The 18,924-nt window shown below is 37.1% G+C and overlaps 1 protein-coding gene across 14 annotated transcripts in view; it reads right to left on the bottom strand.

Moving 5' to 3' along the window:
* DNAH14 (dynein axonemal heavy chain 14) overlaps positions 1-18,924 on the bottom strand; it is a 276,008-nt gene that overhangs the window by 130,357 nt on the left and 126,727 nt on the right. For all 14 annotated transcript variants that reach the window (XM_054694831.1, XM_054694834.1, XM_054694835.1 and 11 more), the window contains 6 exons: positions 18,113-18,299; positions 17,253-17,329; positions 15,465-15,636; positions 10,311-10,400; positions 6,227-6,361; positions 1,838-2,038 (listed from right to left, as the gene is read on the bottom strand). In XM_054694831.1, coding sequence (XP_054550806.1) covers positions 1,838-2,038; positions 6,227-6,361; positions 10,311-10,400; positions 15,465-15,636; positions 17,253-17,329; positions 18,113-18,299 — 862 coding nt within the window. The remainder of the gene's footprint in view (positions 1-1,837; positions 2,039-6,226; positions 6,362-10,310; positions 10,401-15,464; positions 15,637-17,252; positions 17,330-18,112; positions 18,300-18,924) is intronic.

Raw genomic sequence — 18,924 nt, 5'->3', positions numbered from 1 at the left:
GTCTGCATGTTCTGCTCCCTGCTCTGTCTCAGGTGAATCCTCTCACCCTCCTGCGAATCTGGGCTGTACCCTGCTTCATGCATAAATAAATAAATAAATCTTTAAAAAAAAAACTATAGGGCCTCCCCGGTGGCGCAGCAGTTGAGCGCTGGGTTGCGAAGCTGCCTGCAGCCTCTGCAGCGCCGGTTGGATCCCCGGCTGCTCCCCGGCCACCTGAGGAGGGTCCCACATGGCGACCTCTCCTGCCGCCCGCTGCTCCCCTCAGCAGTGTACTTCGGTCCTTCTGCCTGCTCTGCTCCCCGTTCTGGCTCTGGTGAATTCTCTCATCCTCCCGCGCTTCTGACTGTACCCAGTGCATGTATAAATAAACAAACAAAACAAAACAAATAAATAAATAAAAAACATGCCTCTATTAAAAAAAAACTATAAATCCAATAATAAAGACATTGACTATTTCATCTTCCTATCAGAGAAAGTTAAAACTTGCCATAATAAAGGCAAAGAGATAGAAGATAATGCAGAAAAACAAGTCAAAGTGAAACAAGAAGGATGAAGCACGGGCAAGCACCCTCGAAAGGCAAATATCCTTAACTTCATTCAGAAAAGGGAGTAACAGACATACAACAAAATTCAGAAAAACAAATGAATGACCTGAGAAATAAAATGAATGAACACAATAAAATCAGCAACATAAATATCCTATTATTTGAGAACTTAAAAATGTTTTTTCTTAAACGATTCTTGCATCAATGAGGAAATGAAACATACATTCAGAAGAGCTACAAACTAAATTCTAAAGGTAGTGAAAAGAAACTAGCTCTTCTAGATATTAAAATACATTGTAAAGCTATTGTAATTAAAAATGTGTCATTTTGTTATGTAGGTGGAGAGGCAGAAAAAAGAATGTAGAAATACCTATATACATATGGTATTTATAATCATGTCATATTAGTGGGAAAGAGATGAATTTTCAATTGTCAGAACAATATTCCATCTGAGAAAAAAATTCAGTCACTCACACAAAATAAAATAAAGAGGTCTAAAATTTAAAGGTGTTTATTTTATGTCTGCAATTGAGTAACCTACAATGTACCAGAATAACCTTAGATTAGGGAAAGCTGTGACTGAAAACCTAGACTGTACAAAAGACTGTATTTATAAGATTATTTTCATGGATTGCAGAAAATAAGTATAACACAGTTCAAAAATAAATGATTACTTTTCAAGACAGAAAATATTTTAAGTCAATATCAAAAACAGCAACAACACAATAAAATTTTTTGTTTCCTTAGAATAAATTATTAGAGTAGATTTTTAAAAGTTAAAATAGCTAGTTAAAAATCTCAATATGCAGCCACTAAATTAATCCTAGATGTATATGAACTTCTATTTCACAGCCTTGTGATTATGGCATATCATTAGAAAAACTACTAATAAGCTTGGTTCAAAATACCATCTTTTTGTTAGTATATTTTAGCTAATGAAATAAATGTACTAGTAATCTCTACTCATTAATAATGATAACACAACTTTCCAAGTGTGTTTTTTCTATTCATATTTATTCCTTGATAAATTTTATATCAAATATTTTATTCATCTTAATGAAGTTTTTCATACCCCATTATTTTGTAAGGTATATTGGTGGTGCCAGAATCAGAAGGGTATCCTCCACTTACAGATAATCAAGTATTCCTTGTCATTTTTCTTTTTTCAAACTGATATTTTAAATTTATTTTTATGTGGATAAAGCATCTAATAATTCTTTAATAATATTTAGATAAACAACAAAACAATCCCCAATAATCAAATAAAAATACTCATTCCAAACTAAACTTACATTAGATTTATGCAGTCCTTGGAGGAAGTGTTTCTTTGAGTAATTTTCAGTGTTTGAATGCACATAATTTCGAATTGTTGCTGATAATAATCCATCAGTCCATTCCATAGTATTAGACTCCAACTGTCCATATAACTCATTAAGAGTGATACACTTTGGATTTAAAACACAAACATCTACTTTTCCTTTTCTTCCTGCAAACTGAGAAAAATCCAGTGTAGTTTCCAAAGTACAATTAGTTGATTTTTTTTTACACTGTTATTACCAAAAGATTTTAGGAGAGATCTTTTACCCTAAAGAAAGATTCTCAATAAAGGTGGCAGGATAAATAGGAATAGGAAAAATAGACTTATTGAGTAAAATTAGCGAGAACAGTCAAATGATTATTTTTTTAAGACTGTTAAATATTATAAATGCTGTTGTTTTTCAAAAATGGGGTAATACACTGTGCCTCACCCAAGAACACAATATATTAGCTGAGATGTGGTGGGTTTTTTTTTTTTATTTTTTTATCTTATTTTTTAAGACTTTTACTTTTTATTTATATAGCACTGGGGTACATGCCAGAGGCACGGGAGGGTGAGAAAATCCACCAGAGACAGAGCAGGGAGCAGAACAGGCAGAAGGACTGAAGTACACTGCTGAGGGGAGCAGTGGGAGAGACTGGAGAGGTCTGCCTCGACATGTGGGAATTTCCATGGCCGGCCAGGAGTCGAACCGGTGTGGCAGAAAAGCTGCAGACAGCTTCACAGCACTGTGCTCAACCCACTGCGCCACTGGGGAGGCCCCTGAGATGTGTTTTTGGAGCAAGGGTTGGATATAAATGTAAGGGACGATTTTATTTGCAACATTTTAACAAATCTTGGGCTGCCAGAAGAACTGGTGTCTGGTCTATCTCAGATTTCTGGAGGAAAAATGGCAGGTACTTCTTGTGAAGGCGGCAGGAAGACAACAGGGACCCTCAGAAGCTGAAGACAAGAGATTATGGCTAGAGACATAAAATAGACCAGAGAGACATAATGGTAGGAATTGGTGGGAAATTAATACATTCAAATGCAACTGTGTCTAGAGGGTAACTGTGAGTGCCACACACAGCGCCAGTCAAGATGTGTGTCCAGAAAAGACCTGAAAAGAACTTAGACCTCACCTTAGACTAACCCTTAGGTTCAGGGCAGTGAACAACTACTTTAGTAAAGAGCAAAGAAAAACCACAAATGGATAAAACCCATTGAAGCTCAGCTATTGTACATATTAGAAAAGTCTTTAATTGTCTTGAATATGTTCAAACAGTTGAAGAAACCATGGCCAAAGAACTCAAGGAAATATGAGAAAAACTAGAGAATAGAATAGCTAGAAACTGTAAAAAGAAACCAAATAAATTATGAAGCTAAAAATACAACAGCTGAAATAAAAAAATCAACACAGGTACTACATTAAAAATTAAACAGACAGAGAAAAGACACAGCAAATTTGAAGATCAGGTTAATGAGATCATCCAGACAGGAGTCACCCTAAATAACAGAGATGAAATACACATTCTCCAACTGCAATAGTATAAAACTAGAAATCAATAACAAAAAAAAGAAAATTCTGCAAATACACGGCAAATAAGTCACACACTATTAAACAATCAATGGCTCAGAGAACAAATAGCTAGGGAATTGAGATAACAGAAAATGAAAACAAAACATAACCAAACTTACAGGAAGCAGGAATGAAGTTCGAGGAGGAAAAATTATGGCTGATAATTAGGGTAATTATGGTTATCTTAAAACGAAAAAACTAATTAAAATGAGAGGATTATTAATAAATTATAGTGTAGTCATATATTAGAACACAGTCATTTAAATAACATTGTGAGGCATATTTAACGCCATCAGCTTAATTCTCAATATATAAAATTAAGTGAGAATACCAATATTACAAATATTGAGATCACTTATATGCAGTATGATCTCAATTTTTTTAAGACTTATTTACCATAGAAAAATAAAAGAAATATGGAAAATGTTTGCAGTCATCCTCTCTAGGTTATTAAAATTAACTATTCACAGTTCATTAATTACTTATATTTCCAAATTCTTCACCATTGTACAACCTGTGTTGTAAATTAAAAAGTGTTTTGGTAAGGTATCAGAATAAAAACAAATATATAGACCAATGGACTAGAACTGAGAGGCACAAAATACACCACCACATATATGAGCAGTTAAACTTCAACCAAAAAGTTGAGACAATACAGTGGCAAAAGGAAAACCTCGTCAACAAGTGGTGCCAGGAAACTGGCTGGGAGAAGATATTTGCTCTTCATGCATCTATTAAGAGCATAATATTCAAAAATATATAAACTCACACAACTCAACCAAAAAAACAAACAACCCAACCAAAAGATGGGCAGAGGATTTGAATGGACATTTCTCCAGAGGATATTCAGATGGCTAATGGGCACATGATAAAAGTGTTCATTTATTGGGCCTCCCCGGTGGCGCAGCATTTGAACGCTGGGTTGCGAAGCTGCCTGCAGCCTCTGCAGCACCGGTTCGATCCCCCGCTGCTCCCCGGCCACCAGAGGAGGGTCCCACATGGCGCGCAGACCTCTCCTGCCGCCCGCTGCTCCCCTCAGCAGTGTACTTCGGTCCTTCTGCCTGTTCTGCTCCCCGCTCTGGCTCGGTGAATTCTCTCACCCTCCTATGCCGCTGACTGTACCCAGTGCTTGCATAAATAATTAAATAAATCTTAATAAATAAATAACTTAAAAAATAATTTAAAAAAAAAGTGTTCATTTATTATTAGAGAAATGCAAGTCAGATCCACAATGAGAGCCTCCCTGGTGGCACAGGGATTAAGACTCAGCACTATGAAGCTAGGTTTGACCCCTGGCCAGGGAGGTGACCCACAGGGTGCAGCAGACCTCTCCTGTCTCTCCTGCTGCTCCCCTCAGCAGTGTATTTCAGTCGATCTGCCTGTTCTGCTCCCCACTCTGTCTCTGGTGAATCCACTCACTCTCTCACCTTTCTGGCCTGTACGCCAGCTCTTGATTGCATAAATAAATAAAATAAATAAAATCTAAAAAAAAAAAAAACAAAACACCAAAACCACAGAGATACCACTTCAAACCTCGGGATGGAATTTTTTTTAAGATGTATTTATTTATGCATACAAGAACTGGGGTTCAGGCCAGATGTGCGGGAGGGTGAGAGGATTCAACAGAGACAGAGTGGGGAGCAGATCAGGCAGAGTGACTGAAATACACTGCTGAGGGGAGCAGTGGGTGCGAGTCAGGAGAGGTCTGCTGCACCATGTGGGTAGCTCCCTCCTGGGCCCGGGATCCAACTCATGCTGCAGTGGTTTTGGATAGCTTCATAGCACTGTGCTTAATCCCTTGCGCCACCAGGGAAGCCCAGAATTTCTTGGTAGTATGCTAATTCTATATTTAGCTTTTGAGTTTGAGAGCAGCAGTACCATATTAAATTACCACAAATGATGTTATCAAGTTGGCTATTTTCCACATCACAGAAACTTGATGTGGGTTTTTTTTTTTCTATTCTAGTGGGTGTAAAATAGAATTTCAAAGTGTATTTGTATTTCCTTAATAACATATGGATAAGCTTTGGAAACAACCCAAATGCCCAAAAATAGATGACTGGATCAAGAAGATGTGGTACATATATACCATGGAATATTACTCAGCATTCAAAAAAGATAAACACATGCAATTTGCAGCAACATGGATGGTGCTGGAAGGGATCATGCTCAGCGAAATAAGCCAGAAAGAAAAAGAAAAATACCGGATGGTCTCACTCATAGCAGGAATCTAGAGAACTTAAATAAGGGACCAGGAAAATGAATAACTATAAGAAAGTGAAAATCAAAATCAACAAAAAACTATGAACCAGAGACACTTTTAGGGGGGTGGGAGCGGGAAGGGAGGGATTGGGGTCAGAATAGGGAGGGCTGCAATTGTATGGGGAATATAAAAATAAAACTTATAAAAAAAATAAATAAATAAAATCAGGACGTGTGATGCCAAAAAAAAAAAATAACATACGGATATTTAACATGTGTTCATGTGGTTACTGGCTATTTGTAAATCTTCTTTGGAGAAATGTCTATTTACATTTTTGTTCATTTTTAATTTGAATGGTTTGCTTTTTTTGTTGGTGAAAGAAGGAGGTGACTAAATACAAAAGATACACAATTAAATAGTACACTAGCAATTACCAGTTTGAGATTCAAATAAAAAAAATCCCATTTACTGCAATGATTCCTAACTATAAAATTCCTAATGATAAATTTAATAAGAACATATTCAGTAAGGAAAACATAAAATGTTACTACAGTATAAAATAATATGGAAATGAGAAATATTTTATTTTGCAGAACATTTACCTGTGAACTACGTTGCAGTTGTTCAATTGATAAGAAATCTACAACTGGTAAGTGTATTAATGCTTTTTCTAAAATTCTTCTGACTGTTGTCTTTCCTCCACCTGTTGGACCCACTAACATCACACCAACATAATTCTAAAAAAAAAAATTGCATATTATTGTTAAATCCTAGTTTACTTATGGTTCCAAAAACTGAAACCTGCAGGTTCTTATTTACAAATATGTCAAAAACTATACATTTGAACTCCTTCAAATTATCATTCAAACAATATTCTCTTTTTTTTAAAATAATAAATTTTATTTTTATATTCTCCATACATTTGCAACCCCCCAATTCTGACCCGACTCCCTCCCCTCCCACCCCCCACTCCCCAAAAACTGTCTCTGGTTCATAGTTTTTTGTTGATTTTGATTTTCACTTTCTTATAGTTATTCATTTTCCTGGTCCCTTATTTAAGTTCTCTAGATTCCTGCTATGAGTGAGACCATCCGGTATTTTTCTTTTTCTTTCTGGCTTATTTCGCTGAGCATGATCCCTTCCAGCGCCATCCATGTTGCTGCAAATTGCATGTGTTTATCTTTTTTGAATGCTGAGTAATATTCCATGGTATATATGTACCACATCTTCTTGATCCAGTCATCTATTTTTGGGCATTTGGGCTGTTTCCAAAGCTTAGCTATTGTAAATAGAGCTGCTATAAACATAGGGGTGCGGGTGTCCTTTGGGTAAATACCTAGGAGTGGAATTGCTGGATCATATGGAAGCTCAATGTTTAGTAGGTCCAGAAATCTCCACACAGCTTTCCATAGTGGTTGGGCCAGTTTGTACTCCCACCAACAGTGCAGGAGAGTTCCTTTCTCTCCACATGCTCGCCAACATTTGTTGTTTTGTTTTTTTTAATATGTGCCATTCTCACTGGTGTAAGATGGTATCTCATGGTAGTTTTGATTTGCATTTCCCTGATTACAAGTGATGTTGAACATTTTTTCATATGCCTGTTGACCATTTGCATTTCCTCTTCAGAGAAGTTTCTTTTTAGCTCTTCTGCCCATTTTTGACAGGATTATTTTCTTTGTTGTTGTTGAGTCTCATCAGCTCTTTGCAGATTTTTGTGATCAGTCCTTTATCATTAGTGTTGTGTGCAAAAATATTCTCCCAGTGGGTGGGGTTTGTCTTTGTTTTTGTTATTGTCTCTTTTGCTGTACAGAAGCTCTTTAATTTGATGTAATCCTAGCTGTTTATCTTTGCCTTCACTATCACTGCTTTGGGTGATGTCTGTAAAGATGTCTTTGATGTGCATATCACGTAGTGTTTCGCCTATATTTCCTTCTATGTATTTTATGGTTTCAGGTCTTATGTCTAGTTCTTTAATCCATTTTGAGTTGATTTTTGTGTATGGTGTGAGGTAGTGGTCAAGCTTCATTCTTTTGCATGTAGCGACCCTGTTTTCCCAGCACCATTTATTGAACAGACTTTCTTTGCTCCAATGCATAGTCTTTGCTCCTTTGTCAAAGATTAGTTGACCATAAATCTGTGGGTTTATTTCTGGATTTTCTATTTGATTCCATTGGTCTGTATGTCTGTTCTTGTTCCAATACCATGCAGTTTTGATGATTATGGCTTTGTTGTATAGTTTGAAGTCTGGGAGTGTGATGCCTCCATTCTCTTCTTTTCAGGAGAGCTTTGGCTATTCGGGGTTTTTGGTGATTCCATATGAATTTCATTAATAATTGTATTTCTTTGAAGAATGACATTGAGATTTTTATTGGAATAGCATTGAATCTGTATATTGCTTTTGGTAGGATGGCCATTTTAATAATGTTTATTCTTTCAATCCATGAGCAGGGGATGTCTTTCCATTTCTTTGTGTCTTCTTCTATTTCTTTTAACAGTGTTTTATAGTTTTCTTTGTATAGGTCCTTTACCTCTTTTGTTAGATTTATTCCCAAATATTTGATTTTTTTTGTTTTGATAATAAAAGGGATTTTTTTTTATTTCTTCTTCTTCAGATTTATTGTTTGTGTATAGGAAGGCTACTGATTTTTGCGTGTTGATTTTGTATCCTGCCACTTTACTGAACTGATTGATGAGTTGAATTCGTTTTTCTGTGGAGTTTTTGGGGTTCTCTATGTATATTATCATATTATCTGCAAATAGTGATAGTTTGACTTCTTCTTTTCCTATTTGGATTCCTTGGATGTCTTTCTCTTGTCTTATTGCTCTGGCTAGGACTTCCAGTATTATATTGAAAAGCAGTGGTGAGAATGGACATCCTTGTCTTGTTCCAGATCTTAATGGAATTGCTTTCAGCTTTTCACCATTGAGAATGATACTGGCTGTTGGCTTGTCATAGATGGCCTTTATGATGTTGAGGTACGTTCCTTGTATCCCAAGAATTTCAAGGGCTTTTATCATGAATGGGTGTTGCACTTTGTCAAAAGCTTTCTCAGCATCTATTGATATTATCATTTGGTTTTTATATTTCTTTTTGTTGATGTGTTGGATAACGCTGATTGCTTTTCGGATGTTAAACCATCCTTGTGTCCCTGGCATGAATCCTACTTGGTCATGGTGAATTATCTTATGGATACATTTAAACAATATTCTCTTGATGCTGTATTTAAGTTAATGTTAAAATTACCTGGGCCCATGTAACCAAATGGATTTGGTCCCAGGCTCTGTCAGATTAAATATGAGTGGTCCACAGAGTGGCTTACTCATGGGAAATTTCACCAGTAGCCAAGATAATAAACAAGGGGTAAATGTTGTTGGAATGAACTCTTTCAATGTCTCTGTCATTTATCACATACCTCTGAGCAAAGGCAGTAAAAGCTTTCTTTAGAACTGTCCTTTCAAGAATGTTTGTTTAGCAAACAATTTGAGAAGACAGAAAATTGGAATAAAAAAATAATGTCTCCTTCCTGAACAAAAACTGGGAAAGTTTGCAGGTAGCACCATTATAAGATTGGAAGGTTTCTAATTTGGGGTTCTGCTGATCAAGCTATCTGAATTACCGGTTGATTATACAAGAAAATAGTAAAAATAGCAAAGATGGAAAATTACAATGGGACAGTGGACATGCTACATAAAATTTGGACTTTGGCATTTTAGTTTACTAATATAACCATAAGTGAACTTAAAGTTTTAGAGAAATATAATATCCAGATTTTTCAAAAGTGGAAAATTCTAACATTAAAACACAAACCATGATAAAGATCAATAGGTTTTACTGCATTAACAATGGTTTCTGCATAACTGCACACCATGATATTTCTAAAAAGCCATGTCAGAGAATGTATTTAGTATTTACAATGCACATAAGCAATAAGAAATACGATATAAAAATACGTAATGAAGAGTCTACATATTTACTATGAAATAGATAAACAATCCAGGCCTCCCTGGTGGTGCGCTATGAAACTAGCACCAGCCACTGCAGCATGAGTTCCACCTCTGGTGAGTGAGCTGAGCCGTATGTCGCAGCAGATATCTCCTCTCTCACCTGCTGCTCCCCCTCAGCAGTGTATTTCAATCAATCTGCCTGTTCTGCTCCCCACTTTGTCTCTGGTGAATCCTATCACCACCCCGCACCTCTGGCCTACACTCCAGCTCTTGTATGCATAATTAAATAAAGTAAATTGTTAAAAAAAAAAAAGCCCAATTGAAAATAGTAAATTACATAATTTGGCAATTCATGGGAAATTCACATGGCTAATAAACATTAAAAAGCACGTGTAATTTCACTACTAATCAGGGAAATGCATGATATGATAGTTTCCCCAATGTTTCATTCACGGAGAGCAGAAAATTCAAACAAGGTGTAGCAATGAAATGCAGAACATTTTATACAACATTTGTAGGGCTTCTCTTACTTACAATTATGTATTAAGAGGGTGTATGTGAATAAGACTCATCTGTTGAAAAATCAGCAAAGGGTCAAGTAACAAAGCCCAGCGAATTAGTCAATATACCTCTTTAATTTGAAGAACATTATAATAGTCATTCATTATTATTGTATTTTTTTCTTTCATCAGTCTATTAAAACCAGAACAAAGAAATGTTAACATGGCATTCTACATTTACCTGAAGTTGATTATAAAACTGCATTATTTTCTCTTTCTGAGCTGGCCATTGTTGTAAGCCCAGTTGTTGGGTTGCAGTATGTATTACTTTCTAAGAGAAAATAAAAATATTAATTTAAAATCATTACAAATTAAACTCAACATATAATCCCACAAAATGTTTCTTAACTAGCTTCCAAATACTGCACTTCAAGACCGTTCTTAATATTTTAGTTTACCAACCGGAGAATGATGACAACTTTTATTACTTTCCCTTTAAAAACACAATCCATATAAAATTTTATGTTCACAGATCCCTGGTAGCAAAAGCACAGACCCTACTCTACGTAAAGATGTACTAAAGGGAATATTATAAAGCAAAAGGAAAACAAATACAGAGTTAACAGTCACCGAAATCACAAAAACTGGAGGAAGTAGCGCTTAACAATGTGGCCCATCAGAATGAATTGAGATCAGACTATCTAATGAGCAACAAAAATAGGCCATCATGTACTAACATCAGCAGAACCTTCAAAGAAAAACCAATACAAGTAACATATAAGACAATGAGAATGGAACCTAAACTTAAAAGATGTCAAGAGATAAAAAAACAAAGTCAAAATAAGAAAAAAAGGCAAGTCATTATACTACAATACAAAGTTCACCTTCTGCTATTTACAGGAAACCCAACATACCAACAATGGCAAGCACAGATCTATAAGCAAATGGCCATCCAAAAAGTTAGGAAGACCTATATACACATGTATTACATTATATAGATGTTTAATTAAAATAAATATTAAGAATACAGATGGGCATTACATCATAATGAAGGGCCTAATACAAAAAGATGATACAATACTTACATATGCATCAAATGATGGAAAATTAAGGCACACAAGGCAATTATTAATACAACTAAAGAAAGATATTGACAACAAAACAATAATACCAGGGATTTTAATAACTGCTTACCAAAACATTAACAGCTTACCAAAACTTTGCTCTTTTTGGTTTGAATTGACCCATCTAACCTTAGCAGGGGAATCCCAAAGCACTCCACCCACAGACCCTAATAAAGGCTTGTGCCCCTAATGCTGGCATGTTCTCTCTCTGCACCCTGATTTGACCTCCCTGTGTGGCTCCTCCAGGCATTTAGCGTACGCTTCCTCTAGGACTATGAATAACAGTCCCTCAATTTCTCTTGTGATCTTTTGCTAAACTGTGGCTCCCCATCTGCACCCTGTGCCCCACTGTAGAGGCAGGACTGGACACCGAGCAGGTTTTCTGATCCAGCAGACTGGGGTAAAGGAGGAAGGAGACCTGGAGCCCTCAATGGCTTTTGCAGGCTTTTATTGGGATTTACCAGGTACACAGCAGGCAGGGGTGCTGGGGGGTGGGGAGGCTGGCAGGTCTCCCAACCCCCAGCAACTTTTTACTCTTTCTGGGCTCTCTGGTGATCTCTGCTGCTCTCATGGTTCTTCATGCTTCTCTGCTGCTTCTCCCATTTGTTCTGCTTCTGCTTCTCTGCTTCTACTGCTTCTCTTCTCTCAGCTTCTGCTGGCGTCCCCGCGATGCCGCCCCTAAAAGCCCAGTCTCAGCCCAGGTGAATCCCATCTACCTATGCCCACACCCTATTCCAGGTGCCCGCCATCAGGCATGCATTCAGGACCGCAGGGTTCTGTCATCTATCCTCATAGCAGGAGGGCAGAAAAGCCTGATACACCCACTTAACAAAGGTTAATCTAAAAGAGTCATAACAAATGGAGATAAGTGCATCTCTATATCTCATATTTTCAGCTGACAAGAGAAAATACTTTCTTATGTGCATATGATATATTGATAAAAATTACTTTAAGTTAGGCAATAAAAATCTAAATTACATTGTTAAGGATAAAGATAATACCATTTGATCATTATATTAAGACTAGAAATTAATAACAGAATGAAAAAAAAATGAAAGGTCCTGTAAAGTAAGGTAAAAAGTATCAGGCTTTTCTGCCCTCCCGCCATTGGGATAGATGACGGAACACTGCAGTCCTGAATGCATGCCTGATGGCGGGCACCTGGAGTAGGGTATGGGCATATGTAGATGGGATTCACCTGGGCTAAGACTGGGCTTTTAAGGGCAGCGACATGGGGACACCAGCAGAAGCCAAAAAGAAGCGGAGAATTAGAACAGAAGCTGAGAGAGAGAAAGAGAAAACAACGGAGAGCCCAGATAGAGTGGAGACTTGCTGGGGGCTGGGAGCCCCCCCAGCACCCCTGCCTGCTGTGTACCTGGTAAATCCCAATAAAAGCCAGCAAAGCCACTGAGGGCTCTAGGACTCCTCCTTCACCCGGTCTGCTGGATCAGAAAACCTGCCCTGTGTCATTCCTGCCTTTACAGGTCCCTTACCTGGAAATTAAAAATATGAAAAACTCAGCTTAAGAGCATACTTAGGAAAAAAGGAAGTGCTAGCTATAGTATTTCTGGAAAACAGTAATACTATATGAAAACGCTGAACTTATGGTATATATAACTAAAGCAGTGCTTAGAGGAAGTTTTATAGTCTTACAGACTTATATTAGTAAAATAAAAAGAAAGTAGATGAATTCTACATCTTACTTAAAAAGTTGTACAAACAAAAAAAAGAATGGATACATAAAAATATTGATATGATGTGGATATTAAAGAGCCGGGAAGCAGAAAAAGATGTATGAAATAAATAAAAGGCTGGTTATTTGAGGAAAAAAAAATCAATCTCTAGTCTAATTAATGAAGAAAACCCAAATTAAGAAAATAATGACTGGGAGAATAACCTCAGTAACAGGTGTAGTGGCAGGAAGGGCACAGAACAGGTTTCTCTATGATCCGAGCAAACCGGGTAAGGAGGAGTCCTGGAGCCCACAGTGCCTTTTTCAGGCTTTTATTTGCACTTACCAGGTACATGACAGGCGGGGGGGGGGGGGGCCCAGGGGGTGAGGGTTGTGCAAGGGAGGAGTTTGGGCAGGGGCAGGGGGGCGGTTCCGGGAGGCTGGCAGGCTTCCCAACCCCAGGCAGGCAAGTCTTTACTCTCTGGGTTCTCTGGCGTTCTTTCGTGGCCACGGCCTCTCTGCTCCTTTCGCTCTGCTCTTCTGCTATTCCGCTGGTGTCCCTGTGAAGCCACCCTTATAAGCTCAGTCTTAGCCCACCTATGTATGCCCACACCCTACTCCAGGTGCCCACCATCAGGCATGCATTCAGGACCACAGGGATCCATCATCTATCCTAATGGCGGGAGAGCAGAAAAGCCTGGTACTTTTTTTTACCTTACCCTACATAGGAAATTGAAAGGATTATGATAGCAGTTTGCTCTAATCCACACAAACACATATTACAACTTGAATGAAATGTGAATATTATCAAGTTTAGCAAAATTGACTCTAAAAGACATATAAACTCTAAATGGACTAGAATTGCATAAGAGCTACCCTGTATAAAACTCCTGGTCCAGATGTTTTTCAAGGGAAATTCTTCTAAATTCTAAAATCTTCCTCCTATATAACCTAATAAATGACCTTTTTCTGTAAGTGCTACATGTGTGCTCAAAATTAGTATGTAGTCTGCACTTGTGGGCATCAAGTTACATACAAAACCGATTCATTGCCTTTAAGGAATGGCTAATCATGAAACTTTTAAAATTTATTTTCTAAAATAAATCAAAAACAGTATTCTTTGAAGATGAATAGGATCCCAGGGATGGGAATCAATATGATCTATGGCCTGGCACCTGATAAAGGGCTAGGGAGACCCAGAAAACAGGGAGAATTCAGGGTAAAAGAACATGGAGTAGAGAAAAGGGTGGAGGGAGGGAAATGGATCTGATATATGGAGAGAGGACCTGATCTAGCTACAATGAAAGACATGATATGCCAAGGTAATTAATTTGGTTCTTATACTACAAAGCAACACTGATTCAGCAGCAGTTTCCTGGATGTGATCAGGAAAGCGACTCTGGTGGCCACAGGGCAACACTTTACAGTGCAGGGAGGGCAGGAGGCTGTGCAGCAGCAACAGGAGGTAGTGAGATTCCCCCCAGTCCAACAAAGTGACTGCAAGATTGTATATATAAAAGAAGTTTTATAATTACAATACGTAGATGTGATGTGACAAATTATTTACATTTAAAAGTCTTTTGTCATAACTCTGATCTAATTTGATTCTCAAAGCACCCTTTTAAAGTTAGAGCAGGCCTCCCCTGGTGGCGCAGCGGTTGAGCGCTGGGTTGCAAGGCTGCCCGCAGCCTCTGCAGCACCGACTCGATCCCCGGCCACTGGGCAAGGGTCCCACATGGCGTGCAGACCTCTCCTGCTGCCCGCTGCTCCCCTCAGCAGTGTACTTCAGTTGTTCTGCTCCCCGCTCTGGCTCTGGTGAATTCTCTCACCCTCCCATGCTTCTGACTGTACCCAGTACTTTTATAAATAAACAAATCTTTAAATAATAATAATAAGTTGGAAGAGCAACACTGGCAGCAGGAGAAGAGCACGCCAGAAAACCTTAGGAGAGGGCAGCTGGGCAACCACCATTTGGTCCCAGGGTTCATGGCAGAGCCTCAGGCTGCAGGGACTCCCCCTGCTGGCATCTTGCAGGGCTTGGGCACACTATAAATGGAGACCCCAAAACACTGGCTATCAATTTAACACTCCAATGTGAAAAGTGTTTTCTTATTCATTATCAAACTTAATTGATATTATTAAATAATCATGATACAAATGTGTCCACTAGTACTTGTTCATTTTTTTAATTGAAGTGATATTGCATCATAATATTAAGTATTAGGATTGCATTGTTGAGAACAAATGTGTACATACAGACAGCAGTAAGTTCACCATTAAATATCCAATTCTATGTTTTATCCTGCTACGAAAAAAAAATAAAATTGGAAGAGCAGATGTTATCATTCCCATTTGAAAGATGAGAAAATTGAGGGGATAAAATATGTAACAGCTTTCTTTTCCTAAAAGTACATAGTTCTTTGTTCTTTCTATTCGGCTACAATGCACTGTGAGGAGAACGTATCTCTAAGCATTTAATCCCCCAAATCATAACATGATGAGTACTTCAGGAAAAACTATTATCTTTAATCTACATTTAGCTTCTTAATTGATATTCCACATCTAAATCATTTGTGATCATTTGCAACTGTCTCATTACCTCCAACGCGATTTGATTTACTTTTGAAACTATCCTTTCATGAAAAATATCTGCTGTAAATTTTTTGAAAAGTGAAACATCTTCAGGAAGAAATTTTGGCAAAATAGCCTCTCTCAGAACCTCAATAATGATCATTGCTTCCTCTGTTTCCAAAAGAGTGTCACTGTTGTTACTTTAATGATACAAGAAAAACAAATATGTTAGCAAGCATACTTTGCTGAATATTAAAGATCATTAACATTCATTTTTAGAGGTGGCTATCCCTATATGCTTTTCTGCTCTCTTTCACTACAAAGCAGTGACATTGGCTGGATAAGGCTAACCTGGTCCCCACCTCTAAGTGTGGCCCTGATTGATCTAGAAGGGTCAAGGTAATGCCACTCAGTCACTGATTCAGGAATGGGCATTGCACCTGCCAAGCTTTACAGCTGCAAATAACAGAAATACATTCAGGCTAATACTAAATGAAAAATAAGTTTATTAAAAATATCTAGGAGTCCCAGAGATGTAGGCTTTCAGGAGAGGCAGCTGGAAACTACAGCCAAAATTATGCCACAGAACTGGTCCTGTGGAGACATGATTGCCACCAGTCCAGAAAGCTGTGCCAGGCGTGCCAGTACACTGATGCTGGCACTAGAAATGCTCACTGTCCCTGCTGTTTTTGGTCACTGGCCATAGCTGCTGGCCAACATTTGAGTACTTTTTAACCAGGCACTCTGCTTAATTCTTTAAGTCATTTCATTAATCTTCAAACTGCCTAAGAAGAAGGGAGGGTAAGACTCAGAAAAAATAAATAACATGCCCAATATCATACAGTTAGTAAGTGTCTGAACTAGGATTCAATAAGATTTCGGATTTCAAAGTTCTTTCTTAAAATCACTAGTATTATATTTATTTTATTTAGTTTATCATCATTTTCTCCATGTACCACATAACGGATATTGAATGGTGTTTTTATTTCTCCTTATGACTTATTTTACTAAGCCTAATAATACTTTGCTTGTTTAGTTTTCCCAACATCATTAAATAAAAAGTCTGTTCTTGCCTCCCAATTTAAGATATACTAAACACCCAATGCATATCATACTGTTTCTGGACTTTTTGTCTTATTCCAAAGGTTTGCCTTTCTACTCATAAGCCAGTGTCACATTATTTCATTATTAATACTTGAATTTTAATACTTAATATTAAATACTTAATACTTGAATATTTCTCTTTCTTTGTGCTTGTTTTTCAGTATTTTTCATTCTAATGTAATAGCTTATTTTTCTATGTGAAACTTAGGATTAGCTAACATATCAATAAAAACAAAAAATAATACCATTTAGTATTTTCACTTATACTGTTAAATCTTTTAAGATATTGTAGTAAGTACATGGTGTATTATTTCACTTATTCATGTGTGTCTTTCAGTCAAGTTTTAACATTTTATCCATATGTACTTTACACATTTCTCATATACATATGTTCATACAGGTTTCACATTTATCATTAAGTTGCTGCTCTTCTACATGAGTCTTTAATTCCAGTATATCTTTTATTATGTAAAGGTAAACCACTTTTACTTTTTTTTTAAGGAATAGGCTCTATTGGGGAAATGGATCCAGAGATTTTGTACATTTTTTCCTCCCTCTTCTTTAATGTTCTTAATAATCTCTCCCACATTTTACTTGGACACTCTGATATCTTCCTGTTTAATCTTGTCATCATTACTTAAAATTTACAAATTATATTCCCAGTGTTAGAGAAGTCCTTTTGACCTAATACTGAATTCAAAATTCAACTGACCATTTCAACGTCAGTCTCTTCTTTCCAGCCATTTTTAAAATTGTCTTCAGAGACCTCAAGCTAAAATTATAATGAGCCTGTCAACATAAAAATATTTGAGTTACTAAGTTTCTTAAAGAAATATGGAACAATTTGAAAATTAATACATATAGTATATAAATCGCTAATTATATTTTGTAAAGAGAAACAGGGATATGAGTTTAGGAAGCCCTCAATTCTGTTTCTGATGCTTTCACTTCTCTCCCAAACTGGTGCTCATAAAAATCTCCTTTTTAAAAGAAAGAGTCACAAGTAAGAAAGATGTTAAAATAAATCATCAGTATCTCAATAAATTTTCTCTGAAATGGAAAGAATTGAAAGAATATTGAAAAGAGGAGCACTGTGGCGATCATGTGGTTAGCTGTCCAAAACCTTTTGGGTTATAAACAAATATTTGTTAAGTTGACAAATCCTATAGTAAAAATGTTCCAAGTATAATACTCAGATCAGCAGCATCAGGAACACTTGAGAACCTTTAGAAATGCAAATTCTCAAGTTCCATCACAGACAATTAGAAAGCTGGTCATAAGCCCTGACAATTCGTCTTAAGAGTTCCAAATTTCTTTGCTGCACAATAAAATTTGAGAACCACTGCTCTAAATGTTAACTTCCTTGTGTGGAAAAAGTTTTAACAGATCCTTAATTCCGCTCTCCAATTTGTAGAGGAAAGGTTTGGAATCCTGACTGATTTTACGTAAGTTAGTCTTTTATATAAGTTAGTAAATAGACCTGATATGCTGATAAGAATCATATCCAAACATTTAGGCAAGTCTTATTTATAAAGTTTAACATAATCATCTTTGAGAAAAGCAGTTCCTTACCTCTTCTGAGAGCTGTTTGTCAGCTAATTCAAAAAGGTTAACTAGCTTTCCAGAGAGTGAGCTTGCTGATTTAAAACCAAATGAAGACAGTGTTACTTCAACAATCACTTCATAATGGGGGGCCATCATTGCCACTGGGCGAAACAGAGATTTTAAATTAGCTGGGAGTTCTACTCCATGTTTGTATCTTAAGAGGATAAGAAAAACAAAGAAACACAAAACACCACTTTTCAGTCTTTCCAATAAGGAACCACATAACTGACCCCTTCTCCCCGGTAATTCTACTGACTGTCTATGTGACCTTCAACTGAAAACAAATATACAAAAGGGTTTCTATTGTGCTTTTCATCTCATAGGGCTTCCTCGCTTATGATCTTTTCTTCCTTATGATCTTTTCTTCCTTTTCTTCCTTATGATCTTTTCTTCTAATATTAGTGCCTCCACCCACAATTCACTTCACATCAGTTCCCCTGCTCCCCAGGGTCATCACAACATACCATCCATCAGCAGGCACTGATTGAGTCTGCCCAGCCTGCACTCACTGTAGTCTTATTTCTTTTACTACTCTCATCACTTTTTCTGCCTGTGTCCTCTTGGACAAACTGCTAATCTTTTCACTTCTTGCTGGCTGTTCGCAAAGTGAAAATGTCCCTTGGTCAAGATTTAAATGTGAGATAACCCATATGAATAAAGGCAGAGTTAGAGTTGTTTCTAATGGTATGAGTAGTGGAGGAAAAGCGGAGGGTGACTGATAAATATACAATGACAGACAAACTTCAACTGTGGATAAGATTTAAGAAATGGATTTTGGC

This window comes from Talpa occidentalis, unplaced genomic scaffold, assembly GCF_014898055.3.
Source record: "Talpa occidentalis isolate TD23 unplaced genomic scaffold, MPIMG_talOcc4v2.1 talOcc4.14, whole genome shotgun sequence".
NCBI lineage: Eukaryota > Metazoa > Chordata > Mammalia > Eulipotyphla > Talpidae > Talpa > Talpa occidentalis.
Note: the sequence above shows the minus strand (reverse complement) of the source record. Positions and strands in the feature narration are given on the sequence as shown.